This window comes from Thunnus thynnus, chromosome 10 (genome assembly GCF_963924715.1).
Source record: "Thunnus thynnus chromosome 10, fThuThy2.1, whole genome shotgun sequence".
Classification (NCBI taxonomy): Eukaryota; Metazoa; Chordata; class Actinopteri; order Scombriformes; family Scombridae; genus Thunnus; species Thunnus thynnus.
In genome coordinates this window covers 23,833,406-23,857,834 of record NC_089526.1, presented here as the reverse complement: position 1 = coordinate 23,857,834, position 24,429 = coordinate 23,833,406, and the positions used below count along the sequence as shown (strand labels likewise).

The 24,429-nt window shown below is 38.5% G+C and overlaps 1 protein-coding gene across 4 annotated transcripts in view; it reads left to right on the top strand.

Moving 5' to 3' along the window:
• Positions 1–333: 333 nt before the first annotated feature.
• The window catches only part of LOC137191775 (CUB and sushi domain-containing protein 3-like), a 234,512-nt gene continuing 210,416 nt past the window's right edge, over positions 334–24,429 (top strand). For 2 of the 4 annotated variants that reach the window (XM_067602160.1, XM_067602158.1), the window contains exons 1-2: positions 335–696; positions 15,600–15,822. In XM_067602160.1, the coding sequence (XP_067458261.1) occupies positions 519–696; positions 15,600–15,822 (401 nt within the window). In that variant the 5' untranslated portion in view covers positions 335–518. Of the gene's footprint in view, positions 697–15,599; positions 15,823–24,429 lie in introns of all 4 variants that reach the window. The other 2 variants (XM_067602159.1, XM_067602161.1) reach the window with 2 other exon arrangements.

Sequence of the window (24,429 nt, the reverse complement as noted above, 5' to 3'; positions counted from 1 at the left end):
CCCACACATCAGCCACATCATAGTTACACAGGACTCTCCCTCTCTCTCTCTCTCTCTCTCTCTATCTCTCTCCCTCTCTCTCTCTCTCTCTCGCTCACTCTCTCTCTCTCGCTCTCTCTCTACACCCCCCTCCCCACCACCACCTTTTCTCTCTCTTTCTCTCTCACTCTGCGTGGTTCAATTGCCGATCGATAAAGGCAGCATTCAAATTGTAGGTTAGACTCCTCTCAGTTCTCAGCCGGCTTACAGGGGTTAAAAAGGAAAGATGTTAAACAGCAGATGCAAGAGCGCGCCGCCAGAGATCTTCACACTTGATGCCCCTCTCAGCAGAGATGGTTGAGCCCTCATCCAGGTTGCTGTGGTCCTATCCTAAAATTCAGTCTTGCTCACTTCTCTCCCATCAGCTGACATAGCGCGGCGGGCGGCTCTGCCTGTTTCTCCTCCGAGAAGGGAAAGGGGATCCACTTAAACCCCACAGAGAAAAAATAGTCCATAGGTTACATGTGTTAGTTGTGAACATGAAGGGGATTTACAGAGACGGATACTACGACGGATCTATTGAACTACGGGACGTTTTCAACAGGAGATGCGTTAAATGTGGCCGAGGGGACTTTGTTCAAGCCAAAACGATGAGGATTAGGACGGGAATTGTTTTTTGGAATCTCATCTTTTCACTGATGTTCACTTGTGTGAAAGGTACGAGGCACTGCAGCAATTCTCTATTTTCTGATGCGCTTAGTGTGCCTCTCTCTCTCTCTCTCTCTCTCTCTCTCTCTCTCTCTCTCTCTCTCTCTGTATGTGTGTGTGTGTGTGTGTGTGTATGTGTGTGTGTGTGTCTGTGTGTGTGTGTGTATGTGTGTGTGCGTGCCAGAAATCAAAAGCTTTAACGGTACAGACGTGCGCAAAATAAGCTACCACGGTTTACTGGATGGAGTTTTAAGGGACGCATTTCACTGGTTTAGCGCTCAATGCAGGCTTTGACTGAGTCGCTCAATAGATATTCTTGCAGTAGCCTACGCTTCTTCTAATAGCCTACGTGAGCTGCTTTTCTTAGTAGTGAACTAGTGAATTGTTGAGGCGCAAGTGCATGCACTGCAGATTTCCTATAGGATGTTCACAGATTTTAATTTATGTAGGCTAAAGTGGTCCACATTTCTCTTTTTCCAGGTCGACTTTTTCCAAGTATTTACTTGGGATTTGCGTCAGACCCATTTCTCACTAGAAATGTCAACTGGAACCATTTAGAGGGCCGAGGCAATTAATAGTGTGGAACCAATTTGTCGACTGGTGTTTATCGGACTTGCCAGTGCAGGCAGGTGTAAGGTGGGCTTGTTAGTATTCCACTGGCTCTTTCTCAGGATCTGCCCATTTGAATACTCGCTGTAGCTGGTGAGGTAACCGCTGGTTCCATGTTTTTTTTACTAATTTTACTCAGACTAATGGAAATTTTAGCTCTACTGCGATGCCACTTTTCTGATACAGTTTTTCAAAAGCTAGTCTTGCTCTTTTTTTGTAAATTTGAAGCAACAAATTCCTCAACTTTGTACTCAACTGTCTGCCCCCCTCTGTTTTTATTACCCATGTTTACCACAGTGTAGAAATCAGTAAAAGCAATTGTTGCTCATTTGCCACACTGGAATTACCATGTGTTCATCTATTGTCCTCTGACATTTAAATATTTACAGAAAACAAATAAAAACAATTTCTTGCTTCCTTGTTAAGTCAGTTAAGTGTTCATTATAATAACTGAGTGTATAAGTATGCACACTCTGTGTGTGTGTGTGTGTGTGTGTGTGTGTGTGTGTGTGTGTGTGTGTGTGTACGATATATAAATGTTGCACTTACTGTGTGAAATTCTCATTTCCGACTAAAATTAAAGCCAAAGAAAAACAGGCAAATCCAATTCCAACCCTCAAAATGTTTTCCTTCTCAATCTGTGTTTATTCGGGCATGTGTGTGTGTTGATGCACATCCGGTGTGTGAGTGCACGACTGTTTATCTGTTGAATGCATGTATGTGTGTCTGTATGGGCACTCACAGATATCAATTTACATGCAGATTGTTCACCCTGTGAGTAATTCTCATGTCTGTCTATTGGGGGTGGATGAAATGTGCAGCATGCAGAGTAGCAGCGCCCACCAAGAATGAGCCAAGTCAAGTCAAGCAGAGTCGAGCACAGTGCTGTTTCATCACCACCCACATTGTGGCAATGTCAAACCTCGAGGCCCCTGCCAAACCTCCTAGTTCTGTTACTTATTAGGGAGCCAGCCAGTCAGGAACTGGGGAGGAAGGGAGGAAGGGAGGAAGGGAGGAAGGGAGGAAAGGAGGAGGAGGAGGAGGAGGAGGAGGCCTGGGTCCTCTCTTGGAAAAGAGCAAAGGAAATAGTGACAGAGCAAGATGAGGAGGAAGAGCCATGGAACAGCTGTTGTTCCTCTGCTCTGACAGTTGACACAATGTTTGCCAAAGTAAAAAGATAGAGATCCGGTCCATGACTCACCCCCCTACTAAGATAATGATGCTTAACAAAAACAACCTCTAGCAAAGTTTGTACAACACCGCTTTGCTAGAGGTGCTTTTTCATTGACTTTAAATTAGATTATTTTGAGACAGGATCTTGTGTGTAGGCGATGCACAGTTCTGTTTCTCAGTTCACAAAGTTATCTCAGTCACCTGTCTGATTCTTGGCACTCGGCACATCATTATCAAATGGAATTTTGTGATCAACTTGGTTTTTCAATGAATTACACAGCACAGTGGTATTTGAAAGCAGAATAATATTTTCTTATTGCAGCAGTCCGCTACCAACCAACTGAGGACAACCACTGCAACTGTGTCACCTAACCCTGGGGGAATTTATAAAACTGCTTGACACAGACACAAATTTAGGAAGCTAAATTGCAGGGACTGGATTTTCTTAAAACAGAGCAAAAGACATTGGTCAAATACAAATTGAATTCCTTTACACTGACAGTGAGCAATTTACTCTATCTTCTCTTGAGTGCTTGAGCCGTGCTTGCCACTTTTGACAATGACACCGCATCCCTCAATGCAATGACGAACGGTCAAGTTCACAATAGAAGAAACAGTCACAGAGCTGAGAGCACCCCATCTTTATGACACATGCATGTGTAAGCAGTGGATAATGTCATGTGAGAGAATGGTAATATGCTCAAACTGTAAGTGAAGAGGATCCAGTGTGGAGTTACAGCTACAGCTTCCTGGAGCAACTCTTCATATTGCATATGGTTCATACTGAAACTCATATGTTCTGGTACTTAAGGTCCTTTTCAGATGGTAGCTTGCAGTTTACAACCTACTGAAATATTCAGTGTCTGTCTGTTGGGACGTCCTCAAGCTGGACAGTTGTAGCAGTGACCTGATAGAGGAGAGCAGGAGTGGACATCATCGTCATGGGAAGTTGAAGGGAAACCACATGAGAGGACAAACAGAACACACAGGCACTGCCCTGTTTACTGCACTGACATTAGGATGTTGAATGACAGTGAACGATTAATGATAATGAACAGATTGTTGAAAATTGTCCATCTGTTGTGTCCCACTACTTCTGCTTCTTTTGATTACACTGTTTTTGTCAAAATTCCTTCTCGCCTCCATATTTTGACAAAATCTAGTGATTTTTTTAACTCTATACCTGGCAGTCACTAATTGCTGGTAATCAGGTGGGTTCTGCACAGACAGTAATCTGGCCACTGAGCCCTTGATGAAGACTTTCTCTCAATGTGATTATGTAAACAGGCTGGAAAGGCTGCTGGGGCTAATCAGGATTACAATTTGTCTGTGTAATTATACACTATCTGCAGGGAATGCAGGGCATTATCCCACTGCCCCTCAGGTTCTTGATCTCCACAACAGTAGACAAAGAAGAGAGGTACAAGAAAACAGCGGACAGTCTTCAGAGGAGAAGTAGAACTGGAAAGAACAATATAGTGTTTTCCAGGATACAGGAAGTTGGAACAGTAAACATTTTACTCTTTGGATTCCTGATGTCTCTGTTAGTTTTGACATCTCACTGGATAGTCCTAGTGGTACACCAAAGTACTGCTCTGCTCACCTACTGGCTTCTCCCATGGCTTTAGTCCTGGGCCAGACTCTTAGATGTTGCTGACAGGCCCTGCAAAGGCTGGATATATTTTGCTTGTTCTGATTAAGTCCGTTTTTCTCAGGTATCAGTTTTAATATAAGCAGTACTCTTGGGGGGAGAGAGATTGGCAATATCTTGTCTTCAGGAAGAAAAACAGCTCACCGTTTGTTGAGATTAAATGTAATAGGTTGAGGAGAGGCTGTTTCTAGAGTCAAGGCTACAGATTCAAGGTGGACTGTCTTCTGCACCTCGGGTGCCATTTTCAGGGGGGAGGGGATTAAACTCTGTTAACTGGCTAAAGGCACATGCACTGAATTTATACAGTTTATTGGCTTTATCCATGCTGTGGTTAAAATCTCAAAAAAACCTGACATGACAACTGAGATATTTGCTGTCACATTGTAGTTAGGATTTCTTTATGCAGTGATGAGTTTACTAACGTTAGTAAGATGGAATGTAAATGCCACAAACCAATAATTTTAAGTAAAATGTAACTAATAAACCAGTAATGGCTGCATACAGATCCCTCATATATTTCCTGTGTCCACAGAAGCAAAATATTATCCATACCACTGGATATTTTTTATCGCTGTTAAGAATTTTATTCACAATATACCATACTCACAGTATTATTTGCTTTATAACCTATGACCATGGCATATCCACCTGCCCTCACAAATCTTCCTCTGCAGTGAGCACTGCTGCTCTTGTTTGTGTCGGTGGCTGTCGACTGGGTTTTTGATATGTGAAAGGAGAGCAAGCAGGGGTGAAGCATGGTCAAGGAAACAAAGTGGGGTGATGTGAAGGTAATTGGGGAGGTTACTGCTTAGTGGAGATTGCTGTGATTCCACAACATATATTAACAGCAATTAAAATGAAAGGTGAGAATAGCATGAAAAATATCTGGTTAGACTCTCAACATCACTTGGCTATCAATGTTGAGGAGGCAGCACAAGGGACTGTACATTTCTCACAGTTGAAAAATAGATCTAGCCAAGTAGACCATGCAATATAATCTCAATTGTCTGTGAGATGCTTTCAGATCAGCTCCATTGGAAGTTAAAAAAGTGGCAAAAATGTAATCTCTCTCATACTGAAAAATATTATTGATTGACTAATCATCTGATTTTAGGGTTCCTTGCAGTGTATTGGCCTTTCGTCCTGGCCTGTGGAGCTGCATTTATTAAAGCAGGTATTCATCGATCTTTGTCCATTCTCAGTAAAAAAAAGTCAGGTCTACTTTTGGTCACAACAGAAGCTGAGCCTAGGCCCAGCCAATATCATTGAATTCAGACCTACAGTTCCAGTCCAACCTGTGGCATCTAAAGGCAATGAAAGTAACAGAAGCAGAAGGTTAGAACAGCAGATACAGACATCTACAGACAATTAAACAGCCCCTACTCCTGTGCAAAAAGGCAATAAGTGTCCCAACTGTTTTTTGTTTTGTTTTTTTGTTTTTTCATTTCTAAAACCTGCTCAGTGTGGATGTGTGTTTGTACTTGATGTTTCATGTTATACTTTAAACCTGCAAAAAGTCTGATTTTTGTCAATCTAAGCATATTTTCTGCTGAATATTGGGAAGAGTTTAGTTCACACTTCTCTGAGGGTCATTGTGTGTCCTCTAGCCTCAAGCTTTATTTGGAAAGGAAAGGAAGGGGCTATTTACCAGATTTTTATCTGTGTGGAAAACAAACAGGTGATGCAGAAGCCAAAAAATCGGAAAATGTGATTGTTTAATGATTTATCTGTTAATTGAACAAATGTTTATCCTGGACAAATTAATATTTTTATTACTCAACACGTAGAGTGACTTGTCTGATGGTCAAGTACCTGACAAATCCTAAAGTTAAGCCTGGGTCATAAGTATTTAGAAAGGTAAATAAATGCAATAAAGTCATTTACAAAAATGATCAGAAGCAAAAACCGGAACAAAACAAGCTGAACTGTATTTATTTATTTATTTATATTATTTTATTTTAAATAAACAACACTGATTAGTGTGACACAACGGTGTTCCATTTTTATCTTATCTTATCTTGTACATGCAAAGACAACAAAAGGTTTCAAAAACTGCAGCTTTAAGACTCACTGCCTGCAGGTGGTGCAAATGTTAAAATTGCAGAAAAGTACTGCTTTCATTCCCTCTAGAAAGCATGTTCAACATGTCTAGTCTGCAGGTCAGAACTCCAGCTGCCATTATTTTCCTCTCCTAAGGGTGACACAAGTCGGCAGGTGTAGAACAGCAGAAGAGCTCCTCTCTGGAGAATCTCCAGCTTGCTAAATGTTAATGAAGTGGTTTATAAATTTGTGACTACTAGTGAGATGAGTTTCATGAGATGATTTCTGAGTCAATAGGATGGAAATAGGAAATTATTTACTGGGAAAGTGAAAAACAGTCTCTGTTGTTGTCTTTAGAAGATTGTTGTGTGCTTCTCTCCTTTTCCTCTTTTGGGGAAAGTGGAGTATGGATTGTTTGTTTGGAAGATCTTTTACAATTTTGTTACCCTGTTCAATGCTGTTTTATTAAAATTTGTGTTCTATTTTGTACACAAAAACTCTATTGCACGTCTATCCATCCTGAGAGAGGGATCCCTCCTCTGTTGCTCTTCCTGAGGTTTCTTTCGTTTTTTAAGGGAGTTTTTCCTTATTCAAATCGAGGGTCTAAGGACAGAGGATATTGTATTGCTGTAGGCTACAGAATGTAAAGCCCCCTGAGGCAAATTTGTGATTCGTGATACTGGGTTATACAAATAAAACTGACTTGAAATTGACAAGATTGGAGGCTAGTGAGACAGGTGTCCTATTAGATGTGCTGTTGGCTCGCAGTTTTGTGTTGTACAGCAGCTCTCACAGTGGTGGCCTGGCATCAGGTGCAATATGGCTCAGTAGCACTTTGAGGAGGTATTGGTGTCTAGCCATAAAATACTGTATCTGCTGGGAAGTAGCTAAAGCACCAGCAGCACCCTTACATTGGGAGACAGTTATTATTCTTGGCCAAGCAGACACAAAACCTCTGTTATTTCCTTGTGCAATGGTGTGCATATTTGTGCATGTGCCAGCTGTGTTTCAGAGTGGCAGTGTATTTGATTTTAGTATTTTTCACCTCAGTGGTTGGCAATTTAAAACCACCAAATGGAATATTTCAGAGGCTTTTTCCAAATTGCAGTGACACACTCATGAGGTAATAGTAATTCTCTAGAAAACCTCTTTTCTGTTTCTGTTGTATGGAGCCCATTTTCCTTTCATCAAGCATGCAGACAAGCATGGTGAGGGACTGTGATTATGCACATTCTATCAGTATGAATTGTGAAGGTGCAGCACAGCCACGCAGATAAAATCTTTCTCCGTCGGGACATCAATTTAAGATTTCTGTTTACTAAGGTTGCTGTCTTGGCCCTATCAATCATGATTGTTGTATTCCTGGTTGTGCTGATGAAAAATTATTTTCTCTTTCCTCCACATTTTATGTCTGAGACTCAGAGTACAGCTTGTCATATATCTGAGAGAAGAGTGCTTGTATTTCTAAAAACAAAATTACCTCTAAATATAACTCCTAAGTGCTGCAGTAGCTCTGACTTGATATGGTGCAGACCCTGAAGATTCATGATGTAAAGTTATGACAGCAGACAAGCAACAAAGGGGTTTTGTTTCTCTCCATTCCGCTTTTCTATTAGGTTCAAGGGAAACATAATTTATACTTTTAATTCACTTTTATTTTAACTATTGTAGAGGTTTCAGTTTCGCTCAGATCACTTTATTAACCATGACACTGCATATAAAAAGTATTTCCCATGGCTGCACTCATCTATCTTTAGAAAAATGGACTTTATAAAACCAGTACTCAGCAACAGAAAGGAGTGTCTATGTATAACACTACTGTTTCTATTTGTGGTGTTTTCTAAGGGGTACGGATACAACAGTAAGACAGGAAGTTTGCAGCAAAGGAAGCCTACCAGGATGTTCATTGACCTTTGTTTTGCTTAGTAAGGGCTCCATCTTTCCGCTCAGTACTCTGTAACCAAGCCTCACTGATGGATATCTCTATATTGGCTGACTCACCTTTAAGGTCAGGTGCAAATCAATGCAGGTTTTTTTGTACTTTAACTTTGATTGCTAGTAGTGATGCAGTTGCCTCCCCCTCTGTTTGTGATAGCCCATCATTATGAACAATGAAGAAATACCGTCCGGCAGAAGAGGTGTCCTTGGCTAAGTATACACTACAGTCAATCGTGGGGAGATTGAGTATCAGGCAGGGAGCGAAAATAATAGCATGCCAAAAATAAGTCAAGAAGAGGAGCTTGAAAGTGCATAGCTCAGTAGGCTTGTGGATATTGGACTTAGGATTTGTTTGAAGAGAGATACTGTGATGTATGAAGGGTGAAGGCAAAACACTATTCATGTATAGATCAACTGGTGGTGTTTAAAGCAAGATTCATTTCTTTTTAAAAGTCTGAAATTTAGCATTTTAGTATTATTTAGCTTTCCATGTAACCACATATTCATTGCGACCACATTGCTGTGAGCATTTATGCACTGCATGAGGTCATGCAGTTCATATTTTGAAATTTTGTGATGATTGGTTATGCATATGCTGATACTTGCATCCTTAAACAACATTTGTCATTAGAAATCAGGCATACAGAATATTTATAGTAAGAAATGGTGGCTGAATCTTACAAATTACTTATTAAATGTCTTAGTTAACTTTCAAGGCTTTTTTAGCTGAAGTCGCTACTTCACATAATTATCTTTCACAAAAAAACCCCAAAAAAACCACACACAACCATTTGTATTTGCTATTTAAATACCAGGTGCTGGTTAAAGTAATAAAGAATAATAATGGAGTTTAAACACAGTAGTAATAATATATATTAACATGGTAACTTAATGAATTATATGACTGTGCAGTAGCAAAGCACTCAGTGAAAAGCTCAGCTTTTTAAAGAGAAGAACTGTAATTGGCCTTGAAACATAAACGTGTCATAAATGAGTACATCAGAGCTCAGAGAAAGTAACTGGTTCACTTCTACCTTTGTTGGTCCCTATAGGCTCAGTGCATGACACATGGACACACTGCAATAATGTCAGCAGTGGGTACCATCACACAGCTGTAGCTCAGGTGGTAAGGCGAGTTTACTATTATAAGGGTTGGTGATTCAGTCCCTGGCGCTTCCTATCCACTTTTTGAAATGTCCTGATATGGGAGAGACTAAATGCCCTTGTTGGGCATGCTTACCCAGAATGCTTTATGTGAAGACCTGCCCCTACTCTGCCTCTGATTGCCTCTGACCCTGATATTTTTACCCTGACCCTAACCATCTCCCTCCCCGAGCCTAAACTTAGTCAATCGTCCACCATATGTTTTGTTTTGATGCTGTAGACCTTTCAAAGTGTAGTCCTTTCAAAGGGTCCAAAAGACTTGGTCAAATATTCCTCCAAAGAGCACCCACAGCTGAATCCCTCCGGGTGTTGCTTTTGTCCACACATCAAAATGATCTTTAGACATGTAACTAATGAGCAAACTCAAAACAATCACTCTTTTATAGCTAATGAATCATCACTGTTGATTTCCAGATGGTCCTTGTACACAAGTCTTTTTGAAATCTTTAGTTCACAACCTAAATGCTACTTTGAGGGAAATATGTGTTGTTGCTTCTTTTAAAGCATGTACAAAGTTTACACTGACTGGAGCCAAATGGGGGTGCTACTGTTCTTTAACTGTCTGTAAACTGAATGTCTCAAATATATTGAATATCTAAAATACTCCACTAAGGAATTGTTCTAAGCCGCAGGATTTGGTTAGATTAGATAAACTTTATTACCCAATTGTAAAAATTGTTTTGGACATGCAGGTTTCTACATAAACTGGGGGAAAATAGACGTTCAATAAAAGACAAATATATATAGCATACACAGTAGACAGCAGGTAAATTCAGTACCCTTAAAGGACAATATAACAAATGGAAGACAATAAATTTGCCAAACTAAGTCCTGCAATCTTTCATCAGAATTCAACAGTTTCACTGCCAGTGGAAGTAAAGAGTTTGTCTAGCAGTTAAATCTGCCCTGAGGGATCCTGAAGCAACTTTGTGAAGAGAGCAGTTCAAACTGTGAATAGTTATTTTCTGAGCATGTTTAATGAAGGTTTGTTCAAAAACAATCGATTGGGACGAGTGATCCCTCATACCCATCAGCAGTCATCTATTACCCAATGATCTGTTTGTCACTTATGACAATTTAGATGCCTGTAATTAACTCCTTGCCTATGTCTGCTGCACGTAATCATTTCTCTTTGTGGCCCAACTACAAATCTGCATCATTGGTGGAGGACAACAAATTTATTGGTTATTTAGGAGGCATCTATGCCTTAGTCCATGCTGGGGAAAAAAAAAAGAACTTAATTGTTAAATTTGATAAAGCCAAGCCAAAATCTTGTCTCTCATTTTCTTCTATGCTTAAAGTAAACAGTAAACTATTAAAATAACCTATTTATCTGGCAACACATTTGTCTAGGCCTTGAAAATAATGGGATACCCTCTGTGATGCATAATGTATTTTGTTTACAAAATCAATGTTATTTTCCATCCACACAAGGTACAGTACTCTTGTTCATTATCGGGTTCATTCTGCCCAAATCTCTATTCACTGGGCAGAAAAAAAAAATCACATTCAGTAGTCTTGGTTTGCCCTTTTGCATTAGTGAGGAGCTCTCCAAGGCCAAGGACACATATAAATATGCATGTACACACTGTCTCATCAGGATGGGAGACAACTGCCATTTTCCTGTCTGCATTTTGCTCAGCAAATATAACAAGCAGTTAGGAGCATCAGAGGTGTGGTGTGGTGAAAATGTGGTATTTGTGTGTATATCCAAAAGGCCAGAGGTAAATGTAACTATTTGAGGAACAGCTGGGACCGTTCTAGAGCTGTCTGTCAGCCAGCCTGGCTGCCTGCTGAGGCCCCTGTTTCTACCACTTGTGCGTTATGATACCGATTCATATTTCTGAACCGCATTTTCCCCACTGTGCATTCACAGCAGGTTGTTAATTTGGTTTCTCATCACAATTTATGGTCGGTGTTGCAGCATGGTGCTAACATGGGGTTAGAAAACCCCAGGGAGTGTGTTTTACAATTGAAGTGATGATGGAGGTCAGAAAAGGCAACTAAGCGGTGACAGTGGAATTCAAAGAAGACATAGTATAGGTCTAAATGGTAAATGGATTTAATGCATGTCCTCTCTCCTGTACAAGCAAGCACATGTTGTCGCTTCGTTTTTCTTTGAAGTAACAAGATTAATGTTTACAATGTTCTTTTTATAGATACAGCTTTTATGGAGATGACCGTGCTTAACATATTACAAGCCTGTATGATTCACAGCATTGAAAAGGGGGATTCTAATTCATAATAGATAGCTTATAGAAAAAAAAGGAAAAAAACAAGGAGGGCAATAGATAGAAAATGAAAGGAAGAGTTGCAGAGCAGGGAGGGAGAGAGGGATAAAGTGGAGAGCCAGGACAGAACAATTGGCTGAAGAGGCCGTGAATGGAAAGGTTGAGTGAGATGGAGAGAGGGTGAGAAAGGAAGAGGTTGAGGGGGGATACAAAGAGAAAGAAAAACACAGATGGTGTGAGAGAGGGAGAGAGAGAGAGATAATGAAGGATGAAAGGAATACACAAATATGAGAAGCAGAATGAGGGAGAGAGAGGCAGAAAGGGGGAAATAGATATCTTGGCAATGAGCATCTGTTCTGTCATCCCCAGGACATCAGAACAATCAGCCACACAAACACTGCTAAGCAGTTCACACAAACAGCATTACTCGGAATAGTTCACAACATTAGTCATCTAATGCTTGACAAACACGGAAATATATCAGGGACTAATAGAGGGTGCTGTGTTTGCTGTAGTTATTAACTTTGAGTGATACGAGAGAGCCTGAAACAAAAATGATGTTGCTTGACTTTTGCGTTCTAAAGTTGTAGAGGTCTAATTTGGTCTAAATCTGCTACTGAGCCTGAAACAAGGTTTCTCTCTGTGCTCTGTTGATTTCTTCAAACAGGGTTGCTTCAGGTTTATGTTATACTAGAATGGCTCTCACACTAAAGAACGCCTTTGTGCTCAGCCTTGTAATTTAATAGAAAGAGAGATTTCTGAGACATCTTTCAGAGTGCGAAACCATTTTCGACTTTTGCTCCTACCATCGTTAGCCACAGTTACAAAATTGTGTGGTATCTTCACCACAACTTATATCTACTTTACTTGACGTCACTCATGGTAATTTAGCAGCAATTAAACATGCATGTGTCTGGTTTCATATATTTTTTATTTGGCTGTTTTAACAGTCTCTCTTTAACACACGTAAAATCAAGTATTAGTAGTGATCATTGTGTTTTAAGATTGAAATCAGGTTCTCCGGCGATTTAGTGTTGCACTTCAATAAAGTTGGAGGACTCACAAGAGACTGATTTTAAAAAAGAATGGTCAAAATCAAAGCAACAGAGGCCGAGAGATCTCCTGACACTGTAGTCCCTAGCATGGGTCAAGCACTAAAAAACTGGATCCTACATTTCCCATAATGCAGCTCAATAGCATCTTTGATTAGTCCCCCTCTATGTCCTACATGCTCACCTCTAGTTTGTAACACAGGCTTTTTTTAAATGTCATATTTTTTCAGACCTCATAAAGCTCCTCCAGAGCCATAAAAGACATAACAAAAAGATCTGACATTTCACAGGCTCAGTGGTGCCCGTAATGACAAGTAAACGGAACTTTATGTGTGAAATCTGTGCCCCTTTGAACAAAAACTGTTTGTACAAAAATGTTACACTTTGCCTTTAAATAATCATAGATCAATACTGAAGTTAACAGAGTATTGTGGTGATATATAATATATTTGTTGCTCTCACTATTACTGTTGGATATGTGGTGCAACAGGATTATCCTGTGGTCATGGCCAGGTAAAATTAAATTCTCACAAAATGTATTCATAATTATGATCATAAAATGACTTTCCAAGATAAATAATAAGCTGAAGCTGAACATCAGTATTCATATGGTGTAATGTTATGCATTTCTGGCCTTGTAATTATCTGGTCCCATTGCTTTGACTGAAGTGAATTAAGTCTAAATTGTAACTAAAACAGTATCTGCAGGTGGGCTCACCTTCAGTAATGGAAATGCCTTCCTCAGAAACTTGTTCAAGGCCATTTTGAATAGTCACTGTAGGTATGGATCACTATGCCTTCAAGTGCTCTTCATTAGTTCCTCTGTTTCTTTTTATCAGTCATACATACACTCTGTCAAAGTATTTTTTGCTTTTAGTTGGGAACACAAGCAAAATGTAGCCTCTAGGAAAATGTCTTTGTGGCTCTTTTGGGGGAATCTTTGTAATGAAAAGGGGATGTGGATCAGACATCTAACAAGTAGGTCCCATTTCAGTTCATTAAATTCATGAATGTGTGACAACTTAAGGTAAATAATCAGCAAAAATAGAAACATGCAACAATACTCTGTGAACAAAACCACCAAGTAATAACAAATATCACATTTTTGCAATGCTGTCACATCATAGTTTCTCATCTTTCAAAAATCCCCATTTTTCCAGTCATACTCATGACTTTGTTGCATTGCTAAAGAGGGCCGCCCTGTTAATTACTATATTCCCGAGAGCACTTGAAAGCAGCAATAATGTACCATGTCACAGGTTGGATCATGTTGACCCTGTAGGCAGTGCATCAATGCTGCAAATTTACCATGATTACCCTGTTTGCTCAATGGTGGTGGAAATAATTGTATCTTAGACATATGACAAACCTTGGCGGGAATTTATACCCACAGTATTTACAGCAGCAGCAGCCGCTCATCTCCAGACACAACATCATAAACCTGTATGGGTATGATGTATATTGTATCTATAACTGGATCTAGGTCAGGCCACTTGATACAGGATGAGTGAATTGGTCAGGGGGGGACAGTTCAGTTATCAGGACAATATACTGTGCAGTTGACTCTGGGTCAGGACCCTTGTGGGTATCATATCCTGAGGGTGTTGTGAGATATAAAGATTGTGGAAAAATATTCCAGTGGATTATCATATTTTTGATAACAGAGTTGTTTTTTGTGGAATGTAAGCTGTTGCCAGGCTTTGTTCAAAAATAATAAAATGAAACAGCTTGACAAGGGGAAATTAATTGTCAGTTTGTCACAGTTTAACATTTTGACTGTTTGCTCACATCAGTTTATAAGGAGGCGTATATACAATATAATAGGGAAAAATACTGTCTGTCTAGGGGCCGTTTGAGTTGCATAGCTGCCAAGTGATCCATGTGTTTCGCCTTTTTGCCATACTGCAGTGTGTATGGATGGCCAACACTATGCAAAACATCCTTTACCTACAGAGTGTGAAAAGCTAATTACACTGGGAGTAAATTGTGAGGGGTAAACCATGCATCTTAATTAAGTTTGCATTTCATTAGACAACACGCAAGATAGCCTCAAATAAAACATTTTTTTTTACGTGCTGTGACACAGTGTGTATGGGCACATGTTCATACATTGTACATGCAAGTGTGGGAGTACATTGTATGTGGAAGAATAGGTGTGATTGTGTGAGAAAAGAGATAAATATCTGTGCATGAGTCAAACAGATTATGTTTACATATTTGCATTAGAGTTCCTTAACTGTGGCACATTCAGTCATTTACATTAACACCATGAAGGTTATCCACGCACTCAGATCATTGTGGTTTGACAATGATGGTATAATGCTTAACCTAATATGTCAAGGGTATTGATTTTCAGCAAGCCTGTGGAATGAGGTGAGAAGATATACAGTATCTTGTGTGGGCTGTGAAACAGAGTGTTAAGGGCTCGTGGCATCAAATTGGAAGCCCTTGCTTGGTGGTTGTCTCTGGGGCTTTCTGACCATCTGGAAAGAATTGGGCAGTAATGATGCAACACAAGTGCTTTGTTCGATGTAGCACTGAAACCCATCACTGTGGTCCTCAATTATGCATTTCTTTTCCATTATTACAGCAGTGGGTGTTGCAGCCTATTCTCTTTTTAATTTGAAGGGGAACTGAAAACATAAATGGAAACACAAAACTTGGCTCTTAGTCTGGTTGCCAGATTTCCCTCACACCTCCTGCCAGCTGAGAACAATGTGGATTTTCCAAACAATTTGTCCTCAGTTGAAGAATTATTGCACCTGGAGTTTACAGGGTGCATGTGGTTGTTACAATAAAAATGTTACTTGCAATAGAATCTCTACAGGCTTATTTAAACATTTAAAGACATTCAGGTTATTTATTGCTGCTTGGATGCTTGCACCAGGCGAAATTAAGCACATGTTCTTTAAGGATGCCTACAATTTACTCCTTCTGTTGCATATGTTGAGGGGCATTTTAGTAATTTTTCCATTTCCACAAATGAGAGAGTCATACACACTCACTGTATGCATTAGATAATGACTGGATGTTTTTTTTTTTCTTTCCTTCCAGGTTTTATCCACACTTGCGGAGGCACTTTAAAAGGGAGGAATGGGACGATAGAAAGCCCTGGGTTTCCATATGGATATCCCAATGGAGCGAACTGTACCTGGGTGATTGTTGCTGAGGAGGGAAACAGGATTCATATAGTTTTTCAATCTTTCGCTGTGGAGGAGGAATATGACTTTTTATCTTTGTATGATGGGCATCCACACCCGGCTAACTTCAGGACAAGGTAAGGAAGCTCTCTGCAGCCGTACACTTTGAAAGCTCTGTTTGAAGGCCGACAGGCAGAGAGATGTAACGAGGGAAGCCTTCAATGATGACTTCTGACAGAAAGTTCATCTTTATTGTACACTTGACAAAGACTGCTTATACTTGTAATGGAGGTGTCAAGCCAGCAGTAGTATGTGAGGATTGTGGTGTGTCTCTGCCGTTTTCTGACTTGGGTTTCCTCAGGACTGAATTTCACTTATAAAAGTGTAGAAAATTCTCATTTGGATTTGTTTTGGTTTCAAATGGAACCAACTTGCAAATATGGTTCTTTCACATCAAGCCAAAATGGACTTCAAATTCAACATATTTAGATCCAAACAAGAGTGCAATATTGATACTCTTAACAGTACTACAGATACATTTCACTCAGCCGTAAAAGTACAATGTAACAAAAATCTGAAAAAACTACTTCTTTCATGAAAAACATCTCATGTGTTTGGATTCCAAAAAGAACAAACACATAACCCAGAAGCTATAAGCTGAATATATACATTTCTGAGTGAGCATGCTGTGTTGGCTTCAGTAATGCATGAGTCAGCTCAGTAGCCGCCATGCTGGAGACAGAGGTAGCAAAAAAAAAAAACCTCATAAAAATCAAACCCAAAGATTCCTCCTTGTTTATTTAGTCATTGAACAGACAATTGTTTCCTCAGTCTGATCTCTGCATTCTCACAAAAGCCTGGCATGAAAGTGCTGCAGGAACACATTTTTCTGTGTTTTTTTTTTTTTTTTAAATCTGTCTACAGAATATCTGGCTCTAATGGAATTATGTAAAGAAATTATTTGGCTCACTTTGTGTTTGATTTTTGTTTTACAAGAGATTCACATACAGCCAAGCAATGTCCAATAACTGAATTTAATAAAGAAAATTGATACTCATTAAGATAACATTCTACGATTTTTTGCTGTGGAGCCTAATTGTACTGAACACAAATGTAAACTATAATTAGGATGAACAGAAGACGCTATGGCAGGCAGTGCATGTCTAGAGACAGAAATATCGTAGCTTCTTATGCTGACATTTTCTCAAAGCACATCATTCTTGAAGGTTTTTGCAGGACTCACCATTCAAGGATTTTTTTAATTAAACATACTATCACCAACAAGAGATCAATCAAACATTACAAAATGGTTTAACTGTGAAGGCTATAAGCCAATTATCACTGACTTGCCTTGTGAAAGAAAATCTAAAAATTTATAAATATGCTTTTATTTGGTCATAAAAAAGAGGGATACATTATATGTCTGATTGAGAGTATCTGAGGTGCCACACTCTGAGGATGCTCTATTTCCTATTTTCTATTTGCTTTCACAAATGAAGACCGCTTTACAGGAACATTATGTGTTTGGATTTCAAAGGAAAAAAGCCACAAAGGTTTCACATTTTCCTTGTCAAACCAAATTGCTCAAAATAAACCCAGTCTTTATAGATAAGTGTGCTGTGTATTATGAGAAGATTATCTCTCGTCTGAGCTGATAGAGGACTGTGGATACACACATCAGCTTTTAAACCTGTCAAAAGCGTTTTTTTGAAAAGATATCTTAGTGTCTGATTATCCACTCGTATTCACAAGCATGCTCCATCAGAGGTGAAAGTGGGGTACAACATTTCACTGTGAAGCACTCAAAAAGACAGTACCAAAATTATTTCTTCTGGCCCATTTCTGTGGCTCAACTTCAGTGAAAGAGGACTGAGGTCGCATGCTAATACAATGGAGGATGTATAGCTAAGAGTTGCAATGAAGGGGAATAATTCAAGAGCTGAATCATTGTTGATACTTTAGAAGCTGAATCACTAGATACTTAAAAGACTGTTGTTGCATAATGCTGTTTTCATGGTTGGGCTTATGAAAGGTTTGTCACTGGTTGACTCTGTCAAGTACTGATCTCACAGATATAACTCTTCTTCCACAGATATGGTTAAAAAAGCTTCAAAATATTTAGCAGTTTCAAGTGTGTGACCAATTATAGAGAAATTTATGACAGTGTTATGACTTTGTACTTTCCAGAAGCTTGAAAAATTGGCAGTCTTGTCTTTTGCTCTGTTGTTATACTGGTGACATCACTGTTGGACAGTTGAAGTGAACAACCTCAAATCTTCAGTATAACACACAACATATGGGCTCACACCCATTTGGTATAAACAGAGGGCATTTTAATGCTGGTAATTTGAGTATGATTCGAACAAAACGGCACAACATCAACAAGTTACGGCAGATATCATATGTGACCACACATGCGGTCAATCTTCCTCCATATGCTGAAATAGAGTTATTGGTAGTTTAATATAAGAGTGTGTTGTCACAATGCCAGACTTTTTACATCAGTGCCAAGTAATAACTTTTAAATTTAGTGACACTGTCAAACCTCAGTACAATTTAGATAAATCAACTCATCTTTAATCCTTGAAACAGACTCTCATTTTATTGCCTAATTATTGTCAGCCTCAGTTTACGAATGTTGGAAAAGGATGGGCACGTGTGGTAAGACAAGCCACCCTTTTAGGAAGCAGTTTACCTCTTTAAGTCCAGTCCCCATATAACATTAATGAATAAAAGTCAAATTTCTCATTACCTCATACCTCAATGCAGCGCACATTTCCCACCCTCGAACAAACACACAAATTCTCATTAGTGAGAGAGCAATGCCACACTCATGATGACACCAGGTGTGAAAGTTTTACCTGTACGGATAACTTTAGGAAGTAAGCTGGTTTAATCATTTTTTAAATGTTGCTCATGTGTCTTCAATTAGCATATGCTATTTTAAATTATTACGCTAATTTGCCTTCAGTAACATAACGTTTGCCAAGTTGGCTGACTGTGAAAAGCTAAGCGCCAGCTGTTGGCCATTATTGGCCATATTATCCATAGCAACATGAATAGCAACATGGCAGCAATCAAGCAGAAGCTATGAATTGGCCTTTAAATTTACGTTTGATGACACCTGCCTTCCATCAAGGAATCTAATTCAGCGCTTGACTTTATAAGTTCAGCGCCTATGTGTTTTTCATGCTGGCCCACTCTCATGGCTTGCTGGGACACCTAAATGGTACAGAGCCAACATTAATGTTATTGGGTAACATTGTGCTTTTCATGCTGTGACAAATCAAAATGTCTGCTGTGAAAAGTTTGGCTGCTGTTGAGACTTTGTCAGAGGAGATGCATTGAGAATTATAATCACACTTGTTTTTCCTTGACACATAAATTTAGTTTTATTATTCCATGTCTTAAATGTGAAAACACATAAACACATGTGCATTACGCTGTAAGGTATGCTTGGTATTTGTATGTCTAAGGGGATGACTAATAACATGGAACCTTTACTATACTGTAGCACAATTAAATGAATAAACATGAATAAAAACTTTAAAAGCATCCTTAGATATTAGCAGTTATCACTATCAATTAGTCGACACCAAAATGTCAACAAAAGCTAGCTTCATAGAGGTAATAATTACAGTGCTATTGAATTTGGATTAAAAAGATAGGGATGATATTGTGTTGACGTGTTTTATTTGTTGCCAAAAATATAACAGTGTTGGTCACAGTGTCAGTCATACAAGTGTGCTTTTACTGTAATTATCTCAATCTCCATTCACTAATTGTAGTTAAAACAACAATTGAATATTCAGTCTAAGTTGCAGGCCCATTCACTGACAGCTGTTGTAAAATACATAATTGATTCCATCATCTAGATCTCAGAGTAAGTAGCAAAGTAAAAAGTAACTGCAGCTACATTGGAGATTTGGGAATTTTGAGATTTTCAGAAGTATACCATCAGTTTGTGTTTAGATTAGTTAATGTAGGCAGCAATGTATATCGACATATCCCTTCAGCCATCTATCAGCTGATGCTATTCCTCTTGTTTTCTAATCAGCCCAACTCATTCCTTAAGTGGAGGAAGTGTACTTTTGTTTTATATGAGCTAGAATTAATGAATTAATTAGTGAATTAAACAAATTACACTTAAGAAATGCTACTGGCTTATCCACAGCCATCCTGAAAGTGCTCTAATGTGATGTTTACACTGACAAACTAAACGTGATTTTTAATATATCCAATCATAAAATCAGAATACTTTATTAAGTCTGTTTCAATTATTTACTATATCTTCTATTTGTTTGTGGTTTATCATTTATTTTTAATCTCTTTGTAACTAAACTTTGATATTCTACTTTGAGTCTGCCCATTAGAACATGATGTTTTGCATTTTATTTATTTACTTAGATTATTTTTTGCTCACTGGTGGTGTCTGTCATTCTTTTCCTCTATTCCAATTGAAGATTTTTTCTTTTAATTTTGTTGTGATATTGTAGCAATAGTGCAGGGTTTTCCCAGGATCCATTTACAGTTGTGATGGTAGAAAAATGGAGGGAATTTTTCAAGAGTTACATCAAGTTCATACAGTGGGATTCAAACTGGATTACCGAGTTCAAGTTTGTCACTGCTTCCATCATTGTGCTGTGTTACGGAAAAAAATGAATAGTAAATGTCTGTGTTGGTGTTGGGCCTGTTAATTCTTGTTCACTAGTGTTATTGTGCAAAACATGTTTGAGAATATGAGTGGCTGTTGTGTAATCACAGACCCATCGCTCCTCTAATCCTACCGATGACACAGTAAAAGTCATTGCTTACCTTGATTCGGAGTGTTGGGGGGTTTGATGTTCACCCAAACTGCAATAAGGCCTTGCAGCTAAACATCTAACACCTGTTCAGTATGCGAAACCGATCCGCTGTCAAAGTATGTGAGGCATATGCAGCTCAAAGGCTGAACTAGAGTCTGCACACCAAAACTCAACTCACATCTCCATTAAATAACAAACGACTGTACCATACTGAAACTAGAACATTAATTTAGACATTTTCTTTAGATTAAAGAATATTTTATAAGCTTTTACAAGCTGTTGGAATTTTTTAAACGAATTTGAATTATTTCGTTTGAATATTTTAATATATTGCACTACAGCTGGGTGAGGTTTAAAGTCCATGTCATGGTATTAATGGGAATATTTTTCCGATATACCATGATATGGCAAAAGTATGAAAAATCACATAAAAAAAAATCAATTCACTTAACTGTCTTCCATTGCTTTGCATTAAAACTTAAATTACAAACACAATTATTAATTTGGACAACAAAACTGTGTAAAATGATAAGATAACAGTATGTTCATATCATCACAATATGATTCCAGTGAATGGCAATAAATAATAATAATGTTAACCAGCCCCATATCTATGTATAATTATGTGGTAAGGGATTGGCACACTAGCCTAATGTGTATAGATGTCATGTATTAATTGCAATGAAAAACAAGGATAATCTGTTTCTTTAAACTTCAGCAAATATCACGTGCTGTTAGCTTATCCATATCAGGTTATGCAAGTTACTGTCCATAACTGTAAGGATAACATGCTTGTAATTTGCCCTGATAAAATATTGTCATTTTAAGTTCAGTAATCATGTAATTTCAACCTTCAAATGTAGATTTAGACAAATTCCTGTCCTGGATAAAATCAGTTGTAGGTGTGGTAAGCTACTGCTTATGATTATTAATAAAAGCAATATAGACATTGTATAGAAGTGTAAACTTTGGACCAATAGCATATTAACTCTGTTCATTCTCCCCAGTTTCACTTGTTTCAGCATCTTAGCATTTCCTTGTCTCCATAATGTTTGTGGTCAGTGATGATTTTTTTCCCTTACCTGCCCTGAAGAAAATGATTGAGATGGGTAAGGAAAACCCTGTGCTAATATAGTGTACAATGCTGTGTTAACTGAACATATATCTGTCAGTGGCACTGTATGCAATGTGGGGTTTGGCTATAATAGAATCTAGTGATTAATAAATACAAATAAATAATATATATACAGTACTGTGCAAAAGTTTTAGGCACCCTAGATGTTTAGATTCTTATCCATTGTGCAATACCATCAGGGAGGTGTCGGATTGGTCCCAAATTTATTAATGACATGACAATGACCCCAAGCATACAGCTAGAGTCATAAAGAACTATTTTCAGCAACAAGAAGAATGATGAGTCCTGCAACAGATGGTATGGTATGGCCCCCACAGTGCCCTGATCTCAACATCATGGAGTCAATCTGGCATTACATGAAGAAGCGCCTGAGATGGCCTAAATAATAAATCCACAGAAGAACATTCTTTCTCGAGGATGGTTACAACAACCTACCTGCACGTTACCCTGAAAAACTGTGTTAAAGTGTACCGAGGAGAACTGCTACTGTTTTAAAGGAAAAGCTGCTCACACCAAATGTTGATTTCATTTAGGTTTCTGCTGTTTACTCAACTTTGTAAGAAGTTAATTGATAAATGAAAACTATTTATGGCAATATTTTTGTAAGCATTCTCACTTTACTTTTAGTGCCTTAAACTTTTGCACAGTACTGTATATTTTTTCTATTCATTTCAAGGTTAAGTTAAGGACCAACAGAGAGCGAATTTCCACGCACATTACATTGAGGTGTTTGTTTACAGAGATGTTGGTTCAAGCATCTGTGATAGTTGGAGGCTGCAGTTTTATGCAGTGAGAGAAAACACAACAAAGCTAATGTCAGGAAGGTGTCTGTTTAGAGTCAATGACTACATTTACACACTCAGTAATATTCCACTATTATCCCAAATATGACAATATTCCGACTTTGATACTTGTCATGTAAACAGCATATTCTGAATTAGGCCTTATTCTGAAGGTAGCATTTTTTGATTAAGGAATGAGATATATCGATATTATTTGGGTTTTAGGCGCATTCTTTGTACATGAATGTAGTGCAGAATCAGGTAACCAATAATTTACTATACTTTATTTTACAGTGTGTCTCAATGTGTCTCAGTTGGGGTTTTTACTGCAGTTTGCGACACATGGCCCTCTTGCCTGTTTACCCCTAAGCAGGCAAAATGACATATACTGGAGCATGAAGGCAGACAGAGGAGAGGAATGAGAGGAGAGCAGAGAGCTGTTCAGGGCAGGCTGGAAAAACAGAGCGCGCCTTCTTCACAACGGGGACGGAGGGGTTTAGTTATTATCCTGACTGACGGTAACGACTCAGTGTGATGCACCAAAAACACTCAGCAGTGTAGTAAGCATCATGGGAAAATCTAGGTCCTGGATGTGCCTGTAACTATAAATTTATAATATTAGTCATATCAGTATCACTTATAAATATCAGGCAGCAGCTCACTAATGTTTTTCACCTCGCTGGTTTACTTCACTGCCTGCGGAGATTTTGTGATTTCGTTTCCCAGTGGAGCAGAGGGAAACCCTGAAAACCCTCTGTATGTAAATGGGATTATTAGTGGAATATTCATTTTCATTAGCCATGTAAACACCTTAGTAGGAATATTGTCTTTTCCAGAATAAGGGCAAAAAACTGAATATTTTGTGTATGTAAATGTAGTTAATCTTTTGTGGTTTATGATTGTCATGTTCAGTATGTTTATCGAACGTTTTATATTCAGAATGTAGCGAAATGAATATATATGTAAATGTTCGTTGTCACGTGAACCACTCAATACAATGAAATTCATAATGTCACTCTCAGTTTAAACACTGCGTATCTAATTCATCATTTCTTCAGTGAATTAAAAGTAACAGAGCTTTTTAGTGTTCAGTCATGTGCACCAAATGTGCAAATTTCAATTTCCTTCAAACTCATATGTGTTAGTCCTAACGTCTTTGACAGTCCTATTAGTTATTAACAGTAACACTGACATGTTTCAGGCATGTGGTAAAGTGTGTTTGTGAAATAATCTAGATGTTTTTATCTTAGAATTGCCGATATTATAATACAGTTTATATGGATGTAAACCTTCACAATCATTACATGGTCTTCCATTCATTTTGTAGTCGTCTGCTATTGTACATCTGTTGAATCAGGTTTGAATGTTCTAAGGTTTCTAGCTTTTGGGATCTATTTCCCTTATCAGTAGATAGACCACACAGATATTTGGGATTTGAGTCATATTTGCTGTTTTAAACAAATGTATAGGTGTTGTGGACAAATTTACCTCTAATAGCCGTTGCTGATTAGGCTGTGTCAAATATAGGGTTAACAATTTGCTAAACAAGAAACCGGAGATGATATTTTGCTGAGACTTTTTGAATTCAGATGGAAGTAATCCTGCCATTCAGAGAGAGGGAGGAAAAGCGCCGTTAATTCTTGCTACGAGACAAAAGGAAATGGCTCAAATTTTGATGGGTTTTTCTTGATCCAGTCCAAACCTCTAAATAGCAACGTTGTTCTTTATGTATTAGTCACACTTTTGTTTTTCCAAGTGGTGGATTTCTTCACAATGTGGGACTATGTGGTGCCAGAAAATAATAATTCCATGACAGAATCTTCCCTGTGCCCCTAGGGCCCAAAATGTATGCGAGTACAGAGAACGCCTGCTCTTACACAAGTAATTCTCCCCAAAAACAAAAAATCACTAAGAAGAAGGAAAAAACAATCTTTCGCACCTTGTGTTTTTTTTTTTAACTTTTTGTTTAACTTTGTCGAGACAGATGCAACACAAACTTTCCCACCCCTCTACACCAGCAAC